General features: G+C 39.5%; 1 protein-coding gene across 1 annotated transcript; it reads right to left on the minus strand.

The window, feature by feature from the left end:
• On the minus strand, nt 11,239-13,327 carry LOC8067220 (myosin-2 heavy chain). The gene is made up of 2 exons (XM_002443229.1): nt 13,306-13,327; nt 11,239-13,112 (listed from the first exon to the last, which is right to left on the minus strand). Exons 1-2 carry the CDS (start codon nt 13,325-13,327, stop codon nt 11,239-11,241), a joined length of 1,896 nt encoding a protein of 631 aa, XP_002443274.1.

The raw sequence follows: 16,243 nt of genomic DNA on the forward strand, positions 1-16,243 counted from the left end.
CCATTCTGATTTAAGTAAGCAACTTGTTCTTATTTGTTCTTTGGTTCACAACTCATATTGAGTGCTTTGATCTTGGTCATTACTTGGTTGAAGTAGTATTTCGTAGTGTAGGCATGGTGCCTAGGCTAGGTTTACTTGTGAATGTCCCCTGATCAGCCGGACAGTGGTAGTTCGCGTAGGTGACTTTATAGCTCTGTTGATTCCTCTGTAGTCCATACCCTGTTGATAGGACTGATAGGCTTGTCTGGTAGAGGATTACTTTGTTTCTTCTCCTATTCGTGTTACTTGCCCGATAAGACAATATTATACAAAGTTTACCGGAGTCGAAACTAGAGTGCATTAGCTATTTCCTTTTTCTTGATATGATCTAGCCTAATTGTAGGGTTAAGTCTATATACTTTGTCATCATCATAACTGTTTCCTGTGGATATGATATTTAAAACCTCCGGGTAAAATGTGACACTGGTATGATATCTGTGCGCTTGCCGATAATCCTACTTAAATCTTTTTAAATGGAGTGTAGTTAATTTATACCGACAAGCATTTTTGGCACCGTTGACGGGGATAGGGTTTATCTCTATTTTTAGCAGTGACGTTAGAAGTGTCAACAAGCATATTTGGCGCCGTTGCCGGGGAACGGTTTGCTGATTTTGACTTAGTTTAGCTTAATCTTGTATTATACTTTTATATTTTCCTATTTTTATCCCAGTCTCTTCATTATTTTTGTGTTCATCCTTATGGATGCTTTTAATTTTATTCATATCGGTCTATATGTCATGTGCAAAAGCTTAAAGCATAAACCTTATCATAATATATATAAGTTATGCCCATGTCTACATAATATAATAAACCCTTCTCAAATATATTATGGGATTATTAATCGTAACCTTGGTTTGCTAGGTCTCATGTTTATTCAACATTTAGGTCTTACCAAGAGTTAGAAGGAATCTCTTGATTTATCTTCTCGAGAGTCCTTTCTTATCTTTTTAAAAGCAAGAGATTATGCTCAAAAGAGTTGCTGTAGCTATTTTTGAACTACCCAAAAGAAGAAAATGATTTATTATCCAAACTAAAACCGGAAGTCTTGGTAGCTAAAACACAATCATTTCATTCCTAAGATTTAGCTATCAATCCTAAACCTTTAAAAATTCCACTTTGATAATTTAGACTTTCAATTAGCTAATATGCTCCTAAATCAATGCATATTAGATCCTCTCAGAAGAGTATCTTGGAAAATGCATCATCAACTTCCTTTCCTTCTTAAAAAGACATTGGGGAGAATTCAAGGATGGCATGCCAAGTGATGCCATAGGAGAGCCAAGCCACTTAGAAATAAATTCTATCTTCTCCCCTTCTATGACCATATGAAATATCTTTTAACCCATCTCTAAACCCATCCTTGACCCCAATAAATCTTTTTATGCTCCTTCTACTAAACTTCATAATGACCCTAGAAATCCATCAAGACATCCTAAGAATAGGAGTCATGAAGATTATAGGAATACCCAAGAAGAGCAACAACAATAGTAGGAACACATAGAACATATTAGAAATACATATGCTATTGTCAAAGAATGGATGGAAGAAGATGAAGCTTTAGCACTAGCATCTAAACTTGGTCTAAATTCAAATGTTAAGCTTAAATCAATTTCTTTGATAAACAAGACTCACCCAAGTTTAGAGAAAGCTTTAGACGAGACCAACCTTAGGGACATCAATTCATGGGAAATCCTAAAAAAATAAAATATCTAATAAATGTCATAGGCATGAAATAATAGAGGCAAACTTATTGCCTATAGACAACCATGAAGAGACACCCTTGGAGTTTGAAAAGGGAGATCATATTGTCGAGCATGTGAATTATTTCATTAAACACCCTATCAGACCCATGCTCATATGAGAAATCTCCTAGATCAATTAGTCTCTAATATTATCACACACGAGATCCTCAACCCCCTTATTCTACCTATTAATAAAATCATTAAGAGGGTCGTTGTAGACACATATGTTTACCATAAATATTGTAGATCTCGTTGTGGTGAATAATACACTTAGAGTGGTGTTGGAAGAGAAACCACTTCGCCAAACCACATCTTGAAGGTCTCCCAAGGACAAGCTTAGTGTCCTAAAACAAGCACTGTTTAGACCATGACATGAGTGTTCTTCTACTGTGCTACCCTTGTTAATTGAGCATAGAATTATAACTATGAAAATATTCCTTCGGGTATTCTTGTCACTAACCCTCCAAGATTAGAGCAATAAGATCGAAAGAGTGACAAATGCAAGGTATGTCCAACCAATCATTATGCAACATTGAATTACTTTCATCCAATCTTGATTTTTGAAAAGTCAAGCTCGGGAGATATGCTTTCATAGATACATCTCTTGCAATGTTGCTATACTATCTCGGTTGCCTCTACTTTTAAGATATGCTCAATTTGCTAAACAATAATCATGCTCTTTCATCACTGTTTGAGTACATCTCTATAATGCTTTCATGTCACCTTTGTTTGCTATAGTATATGTTTAGGTTTGGAGTAGTTTCATTTATCTCTTAAATAAAGCATGGTGCCTAGTTTAGGAGTGATGATCTTGCTCTCAAAGGCTTTTAATTAGATGTGGTTAAAATGCCTTCTTTAATCAAATTAGATGTGGTGTCTAGGTTGATTTTTGAGTCGATAGTATGCTGTAGTAGATATTGGAATATTTTGTTAGACTAACCCCTGCAGGAAAACCTTCAAATTCAAATTGGCGAAGTCCTGAGATGAACTCACACTAGAGATGAAGAGATACAATAATTTTGAACAAGGAAGATACAACTCACTCGTAGCTAAGAAGAAAGAAGGATTGATAAGAGAAGAGCATGCAACGTTCTGCACTCTCACCTCTGAGGTCAAGAAGGAAGGCCAACTCGCCTAGCTAATCCAACTAAGTCCTTCCTCATCGCTTCACACGCTGGTTTGCAATCTCTAAATTCACTATTATTTTATTTCTATAAGTTTGAGCTGATTCATAATGCCTATATTTGAGATTTAAAACATAAGATGGGAAAATAAATTTAAACCCTTAGAAAGAAGTAATTGTGAATAATAAATGCGCTATACTAAGTATGCTCAAGCAAATTCCTTTTTTGTAGCATAGAAACCTTAGCTGTGTTACAACAATGCCCTTTTCATTACTTGTATATTCCTTCGGATATGCGTTGTCCACTAATCTGTTGTAGGCATAATAAGACTGGAGTGAAAAGAGTCAACAGATTAAAGAAGCAAAAGATGGCAAAAAGAATGAGTGCAACAGAGGAGACAAGATGTCTATGAACAACTCAAGATGCAAGAGGAAGGACCACCAATCATTTACCCTTCATCAGTTAGTGCCATCACGCTCTAATAATGAAGGTAATATTCTAAGGTAAGTGGTCACTCTCTTCTCTTGATCTTAGTATGCACATAAATTAAAACACAAACATGTTAGAGTTACAACTTAAATTGATCAACTTGGTTAACTCATCATGATTTATCTTTTAAGATTGTTTATGACACCATCCTATTAATCTCAGTCTTAACCAAACAAGTTAAAACATTGTATTCAATCTTGGAAAGATGATAGTCATACTTATTTGAGAATTTATATAGAGATAGACAATCCTTCCATTGGTTAAGAAATTTCATTCTTTTCTGTCATGTGAACTTAAATGCAACATTAAATGCTTAATCTTTTGATCTTGCCACTCATAAATAAATAAATCATGTAACACAACTTTATCTTGTTTAATGTGCCCAAGGATGGAGAAAAAATAAATAAAGAAATAGACTTGGTTCTGTTGGTATTTTTCCACCAGCAGAGCCCGTGCACCTGATCTCTACCTTAGTTTTGCAAATAGGATAACACATCAAGCAAAGTTTATTAATTCTACAAGTGAAAGTTCTGTGAGCATGCACACTGAGCAAGATGCTGTTAGCTACTATTAAAGCTCTACTTCAACATGCTGACCAAATTAAAGAACAAAAGTGACATTACCATCACTAGAGGTATGCAACCATCAAAACCTCCATCTCTCAAGATGGAGAGATATACAAGAGTGAAAGAAGAAGACCTGTCGATAAACTTTAAATTTTACATCATTGCCATAAGGTAATATGGTAGTTTTCTAATTTATTAGTATTCCTGTCTACAATAATAATTTCACTTTAATATTTTCATCTACATAAATAAAATAAAATAAAATAAATCTTTATTGCTTCATTTACTGCATCATAAAATATTGAAAGCTCCATAGGAATAAACTTATGGTAACCCTGTAGGAATATTTACTGTGGTGACATAAAGAATAATAATAATAATAATAATAATAGCTTATGTATTTAATTTCTCGTATTATGAAAAGCCTAAGCCCCATGATAAGGCATAAAAATACAACTATATATATCATGCACACATATTTAGTTTCTACATAATTAAACTAGAAAATCCTAAAAAAGAGAATCCTGCTAGAATCTGTCAATCAACTCAAAGAACAAGCAATCACTTGCTGGCTGACCGTTAACTCATTATTAAATTCGAGCCTCGAGTTTTGGTTTTCTTTTTATAGTGTAGTTATGCAGGAACAACATTATGACTGGCACCCACCTGAAGCGCTGTTGATTCGCTCACTCTCAAGATCATTAACACCAACTATTGCAAACATCTAGCTTGGAGGAGGAGCATTCCTAGTTATCAAAGATCATCAACACCAACTATTGCAAACATCTAGCTTGGAGGAGGAGCATCCCTAGTTACCAGGTAACTATACCTAGGCGATTATTGAGTCTATTTTATATAGTCATAAAATACCAAAAAGATGTAAGCACATAAAGGTTCACAATAGTATCATAAAAGAATATAAAAATACCAAAAATATATGGGCACATGAAGGTCCATATCTTTAGAGTCTTCTGAGTCCAATAGAAATGAATAAAAAAAATATATCTATATATTAAGGTGTGATCATAGAGTGTGTCTAGAGTCAGTCTAGTTTAAAGTCAAATAAAAATTAGAGAACATTAAAATTTTGTCCTGGAGATGATGAATAGTTGCTCTACAGTAATTCCTTTCAAGTGTCTAGTTTTCAACCATGAATTCTTCTGAGTTTTAGACATGACCACTTTAATATAAGAATTTACTCTGAATCTGAATCTAAAATTTATGGAGGCATATGTTTAAGCTAAGTCTAGGTGATTGATATTATACATGAAGGTCTAAGCTACTATTTATCTTATTCATAGCATTACTAAGTTCTAGAGATTTAGTTTGAAAAACCCAAAATCTTACATGATGAGCTCTTGTATGATAATGTTTAAATTCCTACCAAAGACATATATGATACATTTAGAGTTAGGAAAACCTTTACGCATTCATGCTGCTTGCTTTATATTGAGTTTAGTCAACCTTTGGAGTATACCTTATGAGAGTCTTGTCATGCTTTTAAAATTAAGATCACTTACACACTCCACCCACATATGCATTACTCCTACTCTAGGATGTAAGCACAGTTATTTTCACCTTCATCCAGATCCACCTTAAAAAATGTTTTCTCCTACACTAGGGGTGTGTTTAGTTTTCTGGCTTATTTCTAGCCTGGCTAGAATCCTAGCCTGAGCAGTTTTAGTCTGGCTTCAGCAAGCCTATCACTAGTTGTTTGGTTGTCTAGTTTACTTTGCATAGAATCACTTCTTGGATATGGTAACTTTACCTCTTTGGAAACATTTTCACAAACATGTGGTGGGCACCCTAACGTACTGCAATACAATGGTAATGAATGGTTAGCTGAAAATGGAGTCACTCAGTGGCGGATCTAGAAAAACCTCACAAGGGGAGCTAAAAATAGTGTAAGATATATTTAAGGCGTATCAGGTAAGGCTAAATATATATTTTTATTGGTTATCTTAGGCCAGACAAAGGAATTGTTAAAGCGATTTCTGGACCGTGCCCCGGGCTGCAGCCTGGACAGCCCGGGGCCTGGATCCGCCCCTAGAGTCACTTGTCACCTGACTTTGTCATCGTATAATCATGCCTCTAATCTTGCTTTCCAAAGACCACCATTCCGTTGGCCAATATCAAATCACAAAAAAAGAACAGGAACAATTCAGAGGCAGACAGGGAGCCAACGCCATCGATGGTTCAGCTCCACGGTGCGCTTGGGCCCGGGCTACTCGCCGGCATACACCAAGGAGCACGTGGTTGTCACCAGAGTGCTCGCCGTGCTGATCCTGCTAGACGACGTGGACGGCAAGGCGGCGATGTCTCTACAGAGGATCAACGGCAACAACTCTTCTTCCTCCGCTCTTCGAATCTGTCGGACACCAATGGCAGCTTCGGAACACCCATGCTGCTCAGCCACTGGACGGGGCCCTGCAGCCAGCGTCCGGCCCAAGGATCTTGCCTTCCTTCCACCTGCAGTCGAGCGCGAACACCGGAGACGCTCGGGCTCGAGCTTAGGCGCGGACACTGGGGCCGGTGACCATCATGTGCGGGCCGAGGAGATGTGCAGGTGCCGGGTGGAGGTCCTTTTCCGACGAGCAGGGGTAGGGCGGGGAGGTGGTGCTCGTCTAGTGGAAGCCGACGAGGAGGCACTTGTACAAGCTGCATAGGTAGCAGAGGCGGGGAGGATGGCGGCGGCCATGGTGCGCAGGAGCAAGGGCGGAGGTGCTCTTCCGGTGGAGGAGCAGGGGCGCAAGATCTGACCGTGGCACGCGCGAAGGAGGAGTACGACGACGGGCATGGCGTGCTGTTCTTCCAGCGACCACCGAAGCACCTCTCGAGCGGTGACCGAGCAGCGAGGGGTGAGGAGAATGGGATTTGCGCCTGACCAAGCCTGGCTCCAGAAGAACGTGCAACCCTCGCGTTCTTTGCTGGCCTGGCCTAGCCTGGCTAAGGACGTACGATTGGCTTTCTAAGGCCAGGCCTCAAACCATTTACAGCTAACCAAACAAGTCTAACCTAGCTTCAGGAAACCAGGCTAGGAGTTAGCCACCTAACCAAACACATCCTAGGAGTAAACACCCAAAAATATAGCCTATAGGACAGCCTCCATTTAATTGCTCTAAGTTCTTATCATTATCTCTCCGATTATTTATATTCAAAGGATGCATGTGGCTCTGCAAAAGTTGTAAAAAAGAAAAAAAAGGGCGAGTAAAAGATAGACAAGTGTCCCAGCAATTAAAACAATGGGTACATCGATGCCCGCCTCCCGCTTCCCACAGTAAAAAAAATGAGAAAGAGAGAATAAAGATAGCCCATGGTTTCCCATGAAAATTCTAAGTTTTAAAGGAGGGAGTAATTTTTAAAGAGCAAAAAGTATAATTAGGATTAGCCACTAAATACTATATATACACCTATCCACCATATTCCATACACATACACATCTTGATTTGATTGTATGCCTCGATTCTCTGTGGATCCATTGTTTGACTTTACAATATATGAAATGCCTCATCCTTATTATTGCCACTCCTATAAGCTCCACTATACATATCCTTAGTTGTAGGAAGGCATAACCCCATTAATGCCTCACTGAGATTCATAAATACTACTTAATAAGAGACTTGAAGGTGTCATACAATTAAGCTCTGAGTTTTATTTCGAAAACTTGCAAAACTCTAGAATATTGATACTATGAAGAATTTGAGACATAGTGCTTGAGTTGATTATTCTATCTTTTGATTACTCAAGACTTATGGAAAAGCTGTAAAGCTCCATGGTTAAAGGTAAAAAGGGTAAGTTTGAAAGTTAGACCAGAGGACATGTTATGTTTAAAAGCAAGTGTACTTAAAGGAAATGAAAGTATCGTAGCAACTCCTGATCCAAGTTTATTAATTAGGCTTGGGTTGTTTTTCAAGGGATTGGCAAAAGGTAAGCTTGGGGGAATTATTGACGGTCGATAAGGTCAATATTTATTAGAACTTTAGACACAAGGGAACACATGAAAATACATTAGTCTAGGGTTTAATCTGACAATTTCCATGAGTTTTGCATATTTTGTATTTTCCAGGGTCTATTTCACAGAGAGCTAAAAAGAGGGATTCTAGTGCATATTTACCACAAAACTCATCCGCGCCGAAAAACATCACGAGAAGACTCAAGAAGGGTCTAGAAGACACCCGAAGGAACGAGAGCCGCAAAGGAGAGAAGGTGGGGCCGGTCGGCCCCACCCTAGGGCCAGTCAGCGCCCTACTTCGCCCGATGCCCGCCGCCTTCTAGAGTCTCCTCCCACGCCTTCTTGGAAGCCAAGCAAAGTATCCCTCCATCGATTTTAAGTCAGTCTGATCCCACGGTGCACACAAGATGAAGACGCGGATCGCTGATGTGGCTTTTCCTTGCCCACTACCCCACCTCGGCCTATATAATGACGCCCAAGGCTCCCCCAAGAGGCATTCTACACCCCGGTGCTTCATATTCTCTACATAATTAAGGTTAGGGTCCCTCTAGTTGATCTAGTTCTAGTTCATCTAGACCTGGTTCATCTAGATGTAGCAATTAGGAGAGACTAGTTCTTCTAGATCTAGTCTTGTTTAGAGATTAGAGAGATTGAGTAGAGGAGTAGAGATTCTAGAGGAGTTCCAGCCTGTTAATGCTTCTTTGTGGCTGTATTCTTCTAGATCCAGTTCCTTCGCCTAGAGCTGCGTTCTGAGGTACTTTTGTACTTACCATTCTGATTTAAGTAAGCAACTTGTTCTTATTCATTCTTTGGTTCACAACTCATATTGAGTGCTTTGATCTTGGTCATTACTTGGTTGAAGTAGTATTTCGTAGTGTAGGCGTGGTGCCTAGGCTAGGTTTACTTGTGAATGTCCCCTGATCAGCCGAACAATGGTAGTTCGCATAGGTGACTTTATAGCTATTTTGATTCCTCTGTAGTCCACATCCCATTGATAGGACTGATAGGCTTATAGGTGCCTGGTAGGAGATTACTCTGTTTCTTCTCCTATTCGGGTTACTTGCCCGATAAGATGATATTATACAAAGTTTACCGGAGTCGGAACCAGAGTGCATTAGCTATTTCCTTTTTCTTGATATCATCTAGCCTAATTGTAGGGTTAAGTCTATATACTTTGTCATCATCACAACTGTTTCCTGTGGATACGATATTTAAAACCTCCGGGTAAAATGTGACACTGGTATGATATCTGTGCACTTGTGGATAATCCTACTTAAATCTATTTAAATGGAGTGCAGTTAATTTATACCAACAAGCATTTTTGGCGCCGTTGCCGGGGATAGGGTTTATCTCTATTTTTAGCAATGATGTTAGAAGTGTCAACAACGACATACATGTTGTTTAGATGGTGTCATTGCACGATGGATACGATGGCTTAGGTGAACTCATGAATGCAAGAAACATAGGAGTCACATGAATTTTATCATGGTTTGGGCCAAAGTCGGTCCCTACGTCTAGCATCTAATGATCCTTGTACTCAAGAACACCTAGAATCTAGGGATTTTACAATCGGTGTAGAGAGGGAAAAGGTTTGGTAGGGGGATAGCTCGATGCTAGTCCTATGGTGGTGTTGCCCAGCCACCAGAGGTGTCTCCCCCACATCAGAGAGGAAGGAGACGATGGAGGAACTGCTATAGCTCCCCCAAGGATTGCTCTATTGTGGTCGATAGAGCAGAGAAGGCAAAATGGGCAAATGAGTTGGTGTCTTGTGTTCATTTATCGTTCATCTTTCATTTATCTCTATCTTTTCCTCTATGGATTCGACCCTATCCCATATATATAATGGGAGGGGTTGGGTACAAGGCGGTTGTGGTATCTAGCCTATGGTCTACGAGCATCAGAGTTCACGGAGGCCTTGTAGCAAAGCGTCGTGGACCGTTGAGGTGCTTTGGAGCCAAAGAAGCCTTAGTGTCATCTCAAGGGCTCCTAATGAATTTCTAACACTAGGGTTAGGTGTAAGTCCTCCATGAAACACACTCACACCTACATTAACTCCCTGACTGATTCTACAAATCAACCAAGGGCTCCGGTGCTACACCTAGTGGGTGCGCTCATGCACTTGAAAGTCCCTGTTTGGTCTCAATAATTGAGTGTCAACCTTTGGTGGATAATGTGTCTCATGTGATTTGAATAGGTACTTATAGTCCACACAACACACTAGGTTGAAAAAGACATAGTAGCGATGGAAGAGAGATGGCTTATACATTTGATGCAAGTGCTCAACTAATGAAGATGAGGGTGCTTATTGAATATGAGACATGACATAGTCTCATATGTCTAGGTGGAGAAGGTGAAGGCAAGGATTGACTATGAAGGATTAGGTTGCAGGAGTGAAGGACAAGCTAGAGGCTTAGGTGCAATAAATCATTGAGGTAGTGGAGGCAAGTAGATGGCTTGGCAAGAATAGATTGAGGCAATAGTGAAGAGCAAGAAAGGCTACAATCGATGGACCAATAAGGCCATGTGAAGTTATGAAATGGATCATATCATCCATGGTAATAAGCCAAGTGTTGATTTGTGTTGATGGTCAAGTGGCTTGATGGAGTGATGATGAAGGAGCTTACATGTTGTGGGTAATGGTCCATGTAGCAAGGTTAGATACATTTGATGGATGACCATTGTTAATCATTTGATGAAGATAGAGGTTGCATGCTCATGTGTCATCACTGATTTGGAGATGTAATGTGCAAGGGAAAGGTATATATTTGTAGAGCATTTTCATTCTGCTAGTCTAAGGTCGAGTAGAGAAGAGCTTGACTGTGTTTAGGATAGATAGCCATACTATCAAGAGGGGCATTCTTGTTGGCTAATCTATTATATAGTGCCAGCACATGAGATATAACTCTAAATTCATTTAGATTGAGTGATGTGAAAAGGAACAATATCAAAACCTTTGAAAATGCTAACTTTGTGTTAAAGGAGGTGTTGTCATGTTATACAACACCTGGGAGTTAGTACATTTGAAAACAGTTTTCAAATAAAGATCAGTTTGTTGTTCAGCCATCACCAACAATGTCCGATGGTGTCTCACTGAGGGCACCGAAGAAAGTGGCCTAGATTTGAGTAGCTGTTCACTAACTTGGAGTTTCTGGTGATGGTGTCACCACAAAATCCTAGTGTGTTGAAAATGTAGGTCATCATAAAATGCATCCATATTAATAGAACTAGAAGATGTCACATATATGAAACAAATCTTTTATTTCATTGCATAGTACCAGTCGATCACCATTACATAGTAATGCAACATGAACATGTAAGCAACCTCATCATTTGGAGACACATGATGGCAGACACCTAACCGCAGATGAAAATATAGCCCGAATGCCAAGTTTCTTCTTCTTCTTCTTCTCCTCCAGCGTCGCGTTTAGTTTTCCAATCTCCCCATCCTTTTCAGCATTGTAGTTCTCAAGTTCCTCAATTTTTGACTTCATGAGGGCTACCTCATTCTTCTTAGTGTCCAATGCTTTCTGGATTGAATTCTTCTCAATAGTCAAACGTGAATGCTTGGCATCAAGTTTGTTATAGGATGCTTGCAGCTGCGACATAGTAACATGGAGCTCCTCTAACTCAATTCTCAAGTTATTGGCCAAGGCATCCTTGTTGCGTACTGCTTCCTCAGCTAATTCCTTATTAACTTGGCTTTGCTCTGTCTCTCTCTTAAGATCCTCTAATTCCGTCATGATCTTTGTCTTCTCGGCGTCAAATACCATTGCAGCTGCCTCCTTCGCCTCATTCAAGGCAACCAATTCCATCTTGAGCTTCTCCATCTCTGTTTCAAAGAAGCTATGTTTTTGCTCTATAGTGAGTACATCTGATCGAAGCTTATCATTTTCAACCATCACCAACTCCTTGCTAGCCTGGATTTCTTCCACCTTTCTCCTTAGGTCTGCCAATTCCTTAGTGATTTTTGCCTTCTCAACATCAAATGCCTTGGCAGCTTCCTCCTTCGCCTCTGCTAGTGCATCCAATTCCATATGGAGCTTCTTAGCCTCTACTTCATATAGACTATGTTTCTGCTCCATGGTTAGGACCTCCAACCGAAGCTTATCATTTTCACCTATCACCAAATCCTTGTTGGCCTGAATTTTCTCCACCTCCCTCCTAAGGTCCTCCAATTCTTTCATGATTTCTGCCTTTTCAGCATTAAATGCTTTGGCAGTTGCCTCCTTTGACTCTAATTGTGTGCCTAGTTCCATCTTCAGCCTCTCAATCTCTTCTTCACATAATCTACATTTTAGCTCCGCGGTCCAGACATCTGACCGAAGCTTATCATTTTCACTCATCACTAAATCCTTGCTAGCCTTGATTTCCTCAACTTTTTCATTGAGCCTCTCTAGTTCCATCATGATTTCTGTCTTTTTAGCATCAAACTCCAAGGCAGCTACTTCCTTCGCCGCTGTTAGGGCATCTAGTTCCATCTTGAGCCTCTCAATCTCTTCTTCAGATAAGCTAAGTTTTTGCTCTGTGGTCACAACATCCAATCGAAGCTTATCATTTTCACCAATCACCAAATCTTTACTAGTTTGGATTTCCTCCACCTTCCACTTGAGGTCCTCCAATTCCTTCATGATTTCTACCTTCTCAGCTTCAAATGCCTTGGCAGCTTCCTCCTTCACCTCCACCAGTGTACCCAATTCCACCTTCAGCCTCTCAACCTCCGCTTCCAACAGCCTATGTTTTTGCTCAGTGGTCAGAACCTCTGACCTAAGCTTATCATTTTCAGTGTCCACCAAATCCTTGTTGGCCTGAATTTCCTCCATCCGCCTCTTAAGATCCTCAAATTCTAGCACCATTTCTTCCTTCTTAGCATCAAATGCCTTTGTAGCCTCCTCTTTTTCCTCTGCCAGTGCATCTAACTCCACTATTAGCTTCATAACCTCGGCTTGGGACTGATTATATTTTTCCGCAGCCGCCAAAACCTCCAACTGAAGTTTATCATTTTCACCCTTCAAGCTCCTCTCCACCTCTTCCTTCTCACCAGCCAACAACCGAGTCGCCTTGTTTGTCTCCTCCAATTGCTTCTCTAGTTTACCCTTCTCGCGGAGCAGCTGGGCGCCTTTGCGCTCCAAGTCCCACACCTTGTCCCGAAGTGCCGAGACCTGGTCGGACAGCGTCTTCACTCTCTCGTCCGTGAAAAGATCTGCAGGTCAATGTTTAGAGTGTGGGCATTAGAGATTTAGAGTAGAGTGTCCCAAAAAAAGAGAGATTTAGAGTAGATGAGAGAAAAAGCACTGGATACTTGCATGCATGCATATATACATGCTACACGTCCAAGTTGGAGGGAGAAAATTGGACAAGGAAGATGATATATATTGATGCATGTCTTGGCGCACCTGCAAACCACGACGCCGCCATGTCCTGCCTGCTGTTGTCACTCTCGTTCAGAATTCAGATATATACTTGGAGAGGCAGAAGAGACGTTCACTGGTGATCCGTGTCTTCTTCCAGCCACTGATGATCCTGATCGATCATATGCCTGGGGTGAATAGATATATATATACACACACAATGTGGAAGAAAACAAGGACCGAGAGGATGAAGTGTCGATGAGGAAGATGGAAGGAGGAGGGGAACCCTCGGGATGGACATGGAGTGCGGTAAAGAAGAAATGGGGACAGGGGATGAAGTGTCGCTGAGGAAGTGGGATAAAGGAGCAGCTCGTCCTCAGTACTTGCTGGGGCGTTGTGGTGGGTGATAGATGATTCCATGTACTTGATGGTGGAATGGATGAACACGTCGTTAATTACTTCCCATGATCTTTTTTTTTTCATTTTTGTGTTTCGTTCTGTAGTCTTTGCTGTAGGTGATCCGTGAACGCAAATTTTAGTGCTAATCACTTACGTCCGAACAAGTCTCGACCATAAACTCGAAGCTCTTCACTCGCTCAGCTCGTGGGTGGCTCAGCTTAGCTCGAGCCGAGCTAAGATTTTAGCTCGTTAGTTATAACAAGCCAACTTGAGCCAGCTCGTAAGCCGTTCGTGAGCTAAACGAGTTACAATTTTAGAGAAAAATCATCATAACTTATATTGGTTTTATATTACTTCATGTCTTATACTTTGTACAAATGGTTAATATGTTAGCTATTTTTATATATATTTAATACTTGATGTATGTACCGGAAGATTCGATGTGACGAGGAATCTGGAAAATTTTGCAAAATTTTTTGAAACTAAACAAGGCGTCAATGTAGGAATCGAAATAAGAAACAAAGTCCACGATCTGCGCTCCGTTGTTGCACAGGTCAAAAGGTCAACTTTATTTTATCAGCACAACAACTTAATGTCAGGTCACAAGTTCATCATACATATTTTAATAATTACAAACATGGTATAAGTTATTTGGTATGAGGTCTGAAATTCATCTCCTTTGTAAAATAACAATCACCCAACTTCTATTCCATATTATTATTTGGCAATCTAAACGAAATGCTCAAGGGAAAGTTCACTTTTTTTCAAATTCTATGATGTACGATGATGCAGTCAAGCACAAAAATCAGCAGAACTGCAGCAGCAAAAATAAATGCGCATATTGCAGCCAATTTTTTTTCTCGAACTGGCAAGAGAGCTGTGTCTTTGTATTAAAGAGAGAAAGAATGATCCCATACAAACCAACCTCCTTAATCCCAAAATAGAAATAAAAAGGGGCTGCCATAAAAAACTAGAAAAACAAACAAACCAATAGCAAAGGCCACAGCACCCAAAATTTTATAATTGTATTCAGGATTAGTACCTAACCTTGACTATTATATAGGTTCAGACATGCATCTTCATCTTCCAAACTATTTTTTTCTCATAAATCTACAAAACAAATGCTAAGATCTATATTTTAGTTTCCAAATATTTGGCCAACTCGGAATCTAAAAAGTAAGATAAGTGGTATATTATAAAGATCCTGACATATATCTAGCATGCGGCACAAATATATTAGCAAGCATGTGGCGGGCTACAACTATCTAGATTATAGACAAACACTGTGCCAGACAGAGGCCTTGTTTAGTTTGCAAAATTTTTAGTTTTTTTGCTACTGTAGCACTTTTATTTTTATTTGGCAAAATTGTCCAATCACGGAGTAACTAGGCTCAAAAGATTCATCTCACAAATTACAGGTAAACTGTATAATTAATTTTTATTTTCATATATATTTAATGCTCCATACATGCGACATGAAGAATTTTGAAAATTTTGCGAACTAAACAAGGCCAGAGTACTAATAAACCTAACTGGTCCTGATTGCCAGGTTAAGTCGGCCTTGCTGGATTGTAGGCTAATAGACAGGAGTAGCAACGGATCTGCAGGGAAAGCACTGGTAACTCCATAGAGTGACCGCATCGCATTATTCAGCCAGAGTCTATCTATATCAGTATATCACTTCTGTAAATCAAATTAGTTTCTATCATCTGGAGTTCTTTTGAAGTCCATTCCACTGCCAAAAGATTGTCACAGCTGAAAAGAAGACAACAGAAACTGAAAACGTGTATATTTAACATTTTCAGATGTACTTGACAGTTTCCATGAAGCTCAACTGATATTTTTTTCAAGCTTAGTGTTTAATCCTGTAACCATTTTCTTTCAAAATATTTATATAAAACACACCTGCTAGGATGGAAAAGATTTTTTTTTCTCTTTTGCATATTTCTTCTCTACCCTTTGGCCCCTTAAGTCTACACCGAAGAAGCAAGAAGTAGACACATACTGCTAAACATCCACCATATTCATACCATTCAGGCATGCACCTCTCGTACAACACAAAACATTAACATTTAACTATTAGCAGAAGAAGCTACATAACCAAATTAGTGCTATTAATATAACATACAAGATATAACATTCAGTGGTATATTATGAGTTTTGGTCCAGAGTTCTATGCTAAATCAATACATGTTTATGATTAGCAGCACTTATTCCATTCCTAGTCAATACTTACTTCAAGATCTAGGCTCATGCAAATGAATGTCAATTTCAATAAGCAGCATGACATACTATGAGGTCTAAAATCATCAATAATCCGTTCCTCATTTTCCTTACTAAGAGGACATCCAATGTAAAAGAATTTTGTAGTACCCGGTAATTTAGACAAGCGAAAATTACTACAGCTTCTCCTGATGATATTCCCCTTGTCCAATCCACCGTCTTGCAGCCGTTATCCCCTTATACCTTCATCTTTGACCACTAAGTCATCATTGTATTTGGAGAGTTTAACTGTGTGGGACGTCCATGATGGATACTGACTGTGTTCACGTTGCTTTTAATTAGTGGCGCCATCACATCGAAT

Source organism: Sorghum bicolor, chromosome 8 (genome assembly GCF_000003195.3).
Source record: "Sorghum bicolor cultivar BTx623 chromosome 8, Sorghum_bicolor_NCBIv3, whole genome shotgun sequence".
Classification (NCBI taxonomy): Eukaryota; Viridiplantae; Streptophyta; class Magnoliopsida; order Poales; family Poaceae; genus Sorghum; species Sorghum bicolor.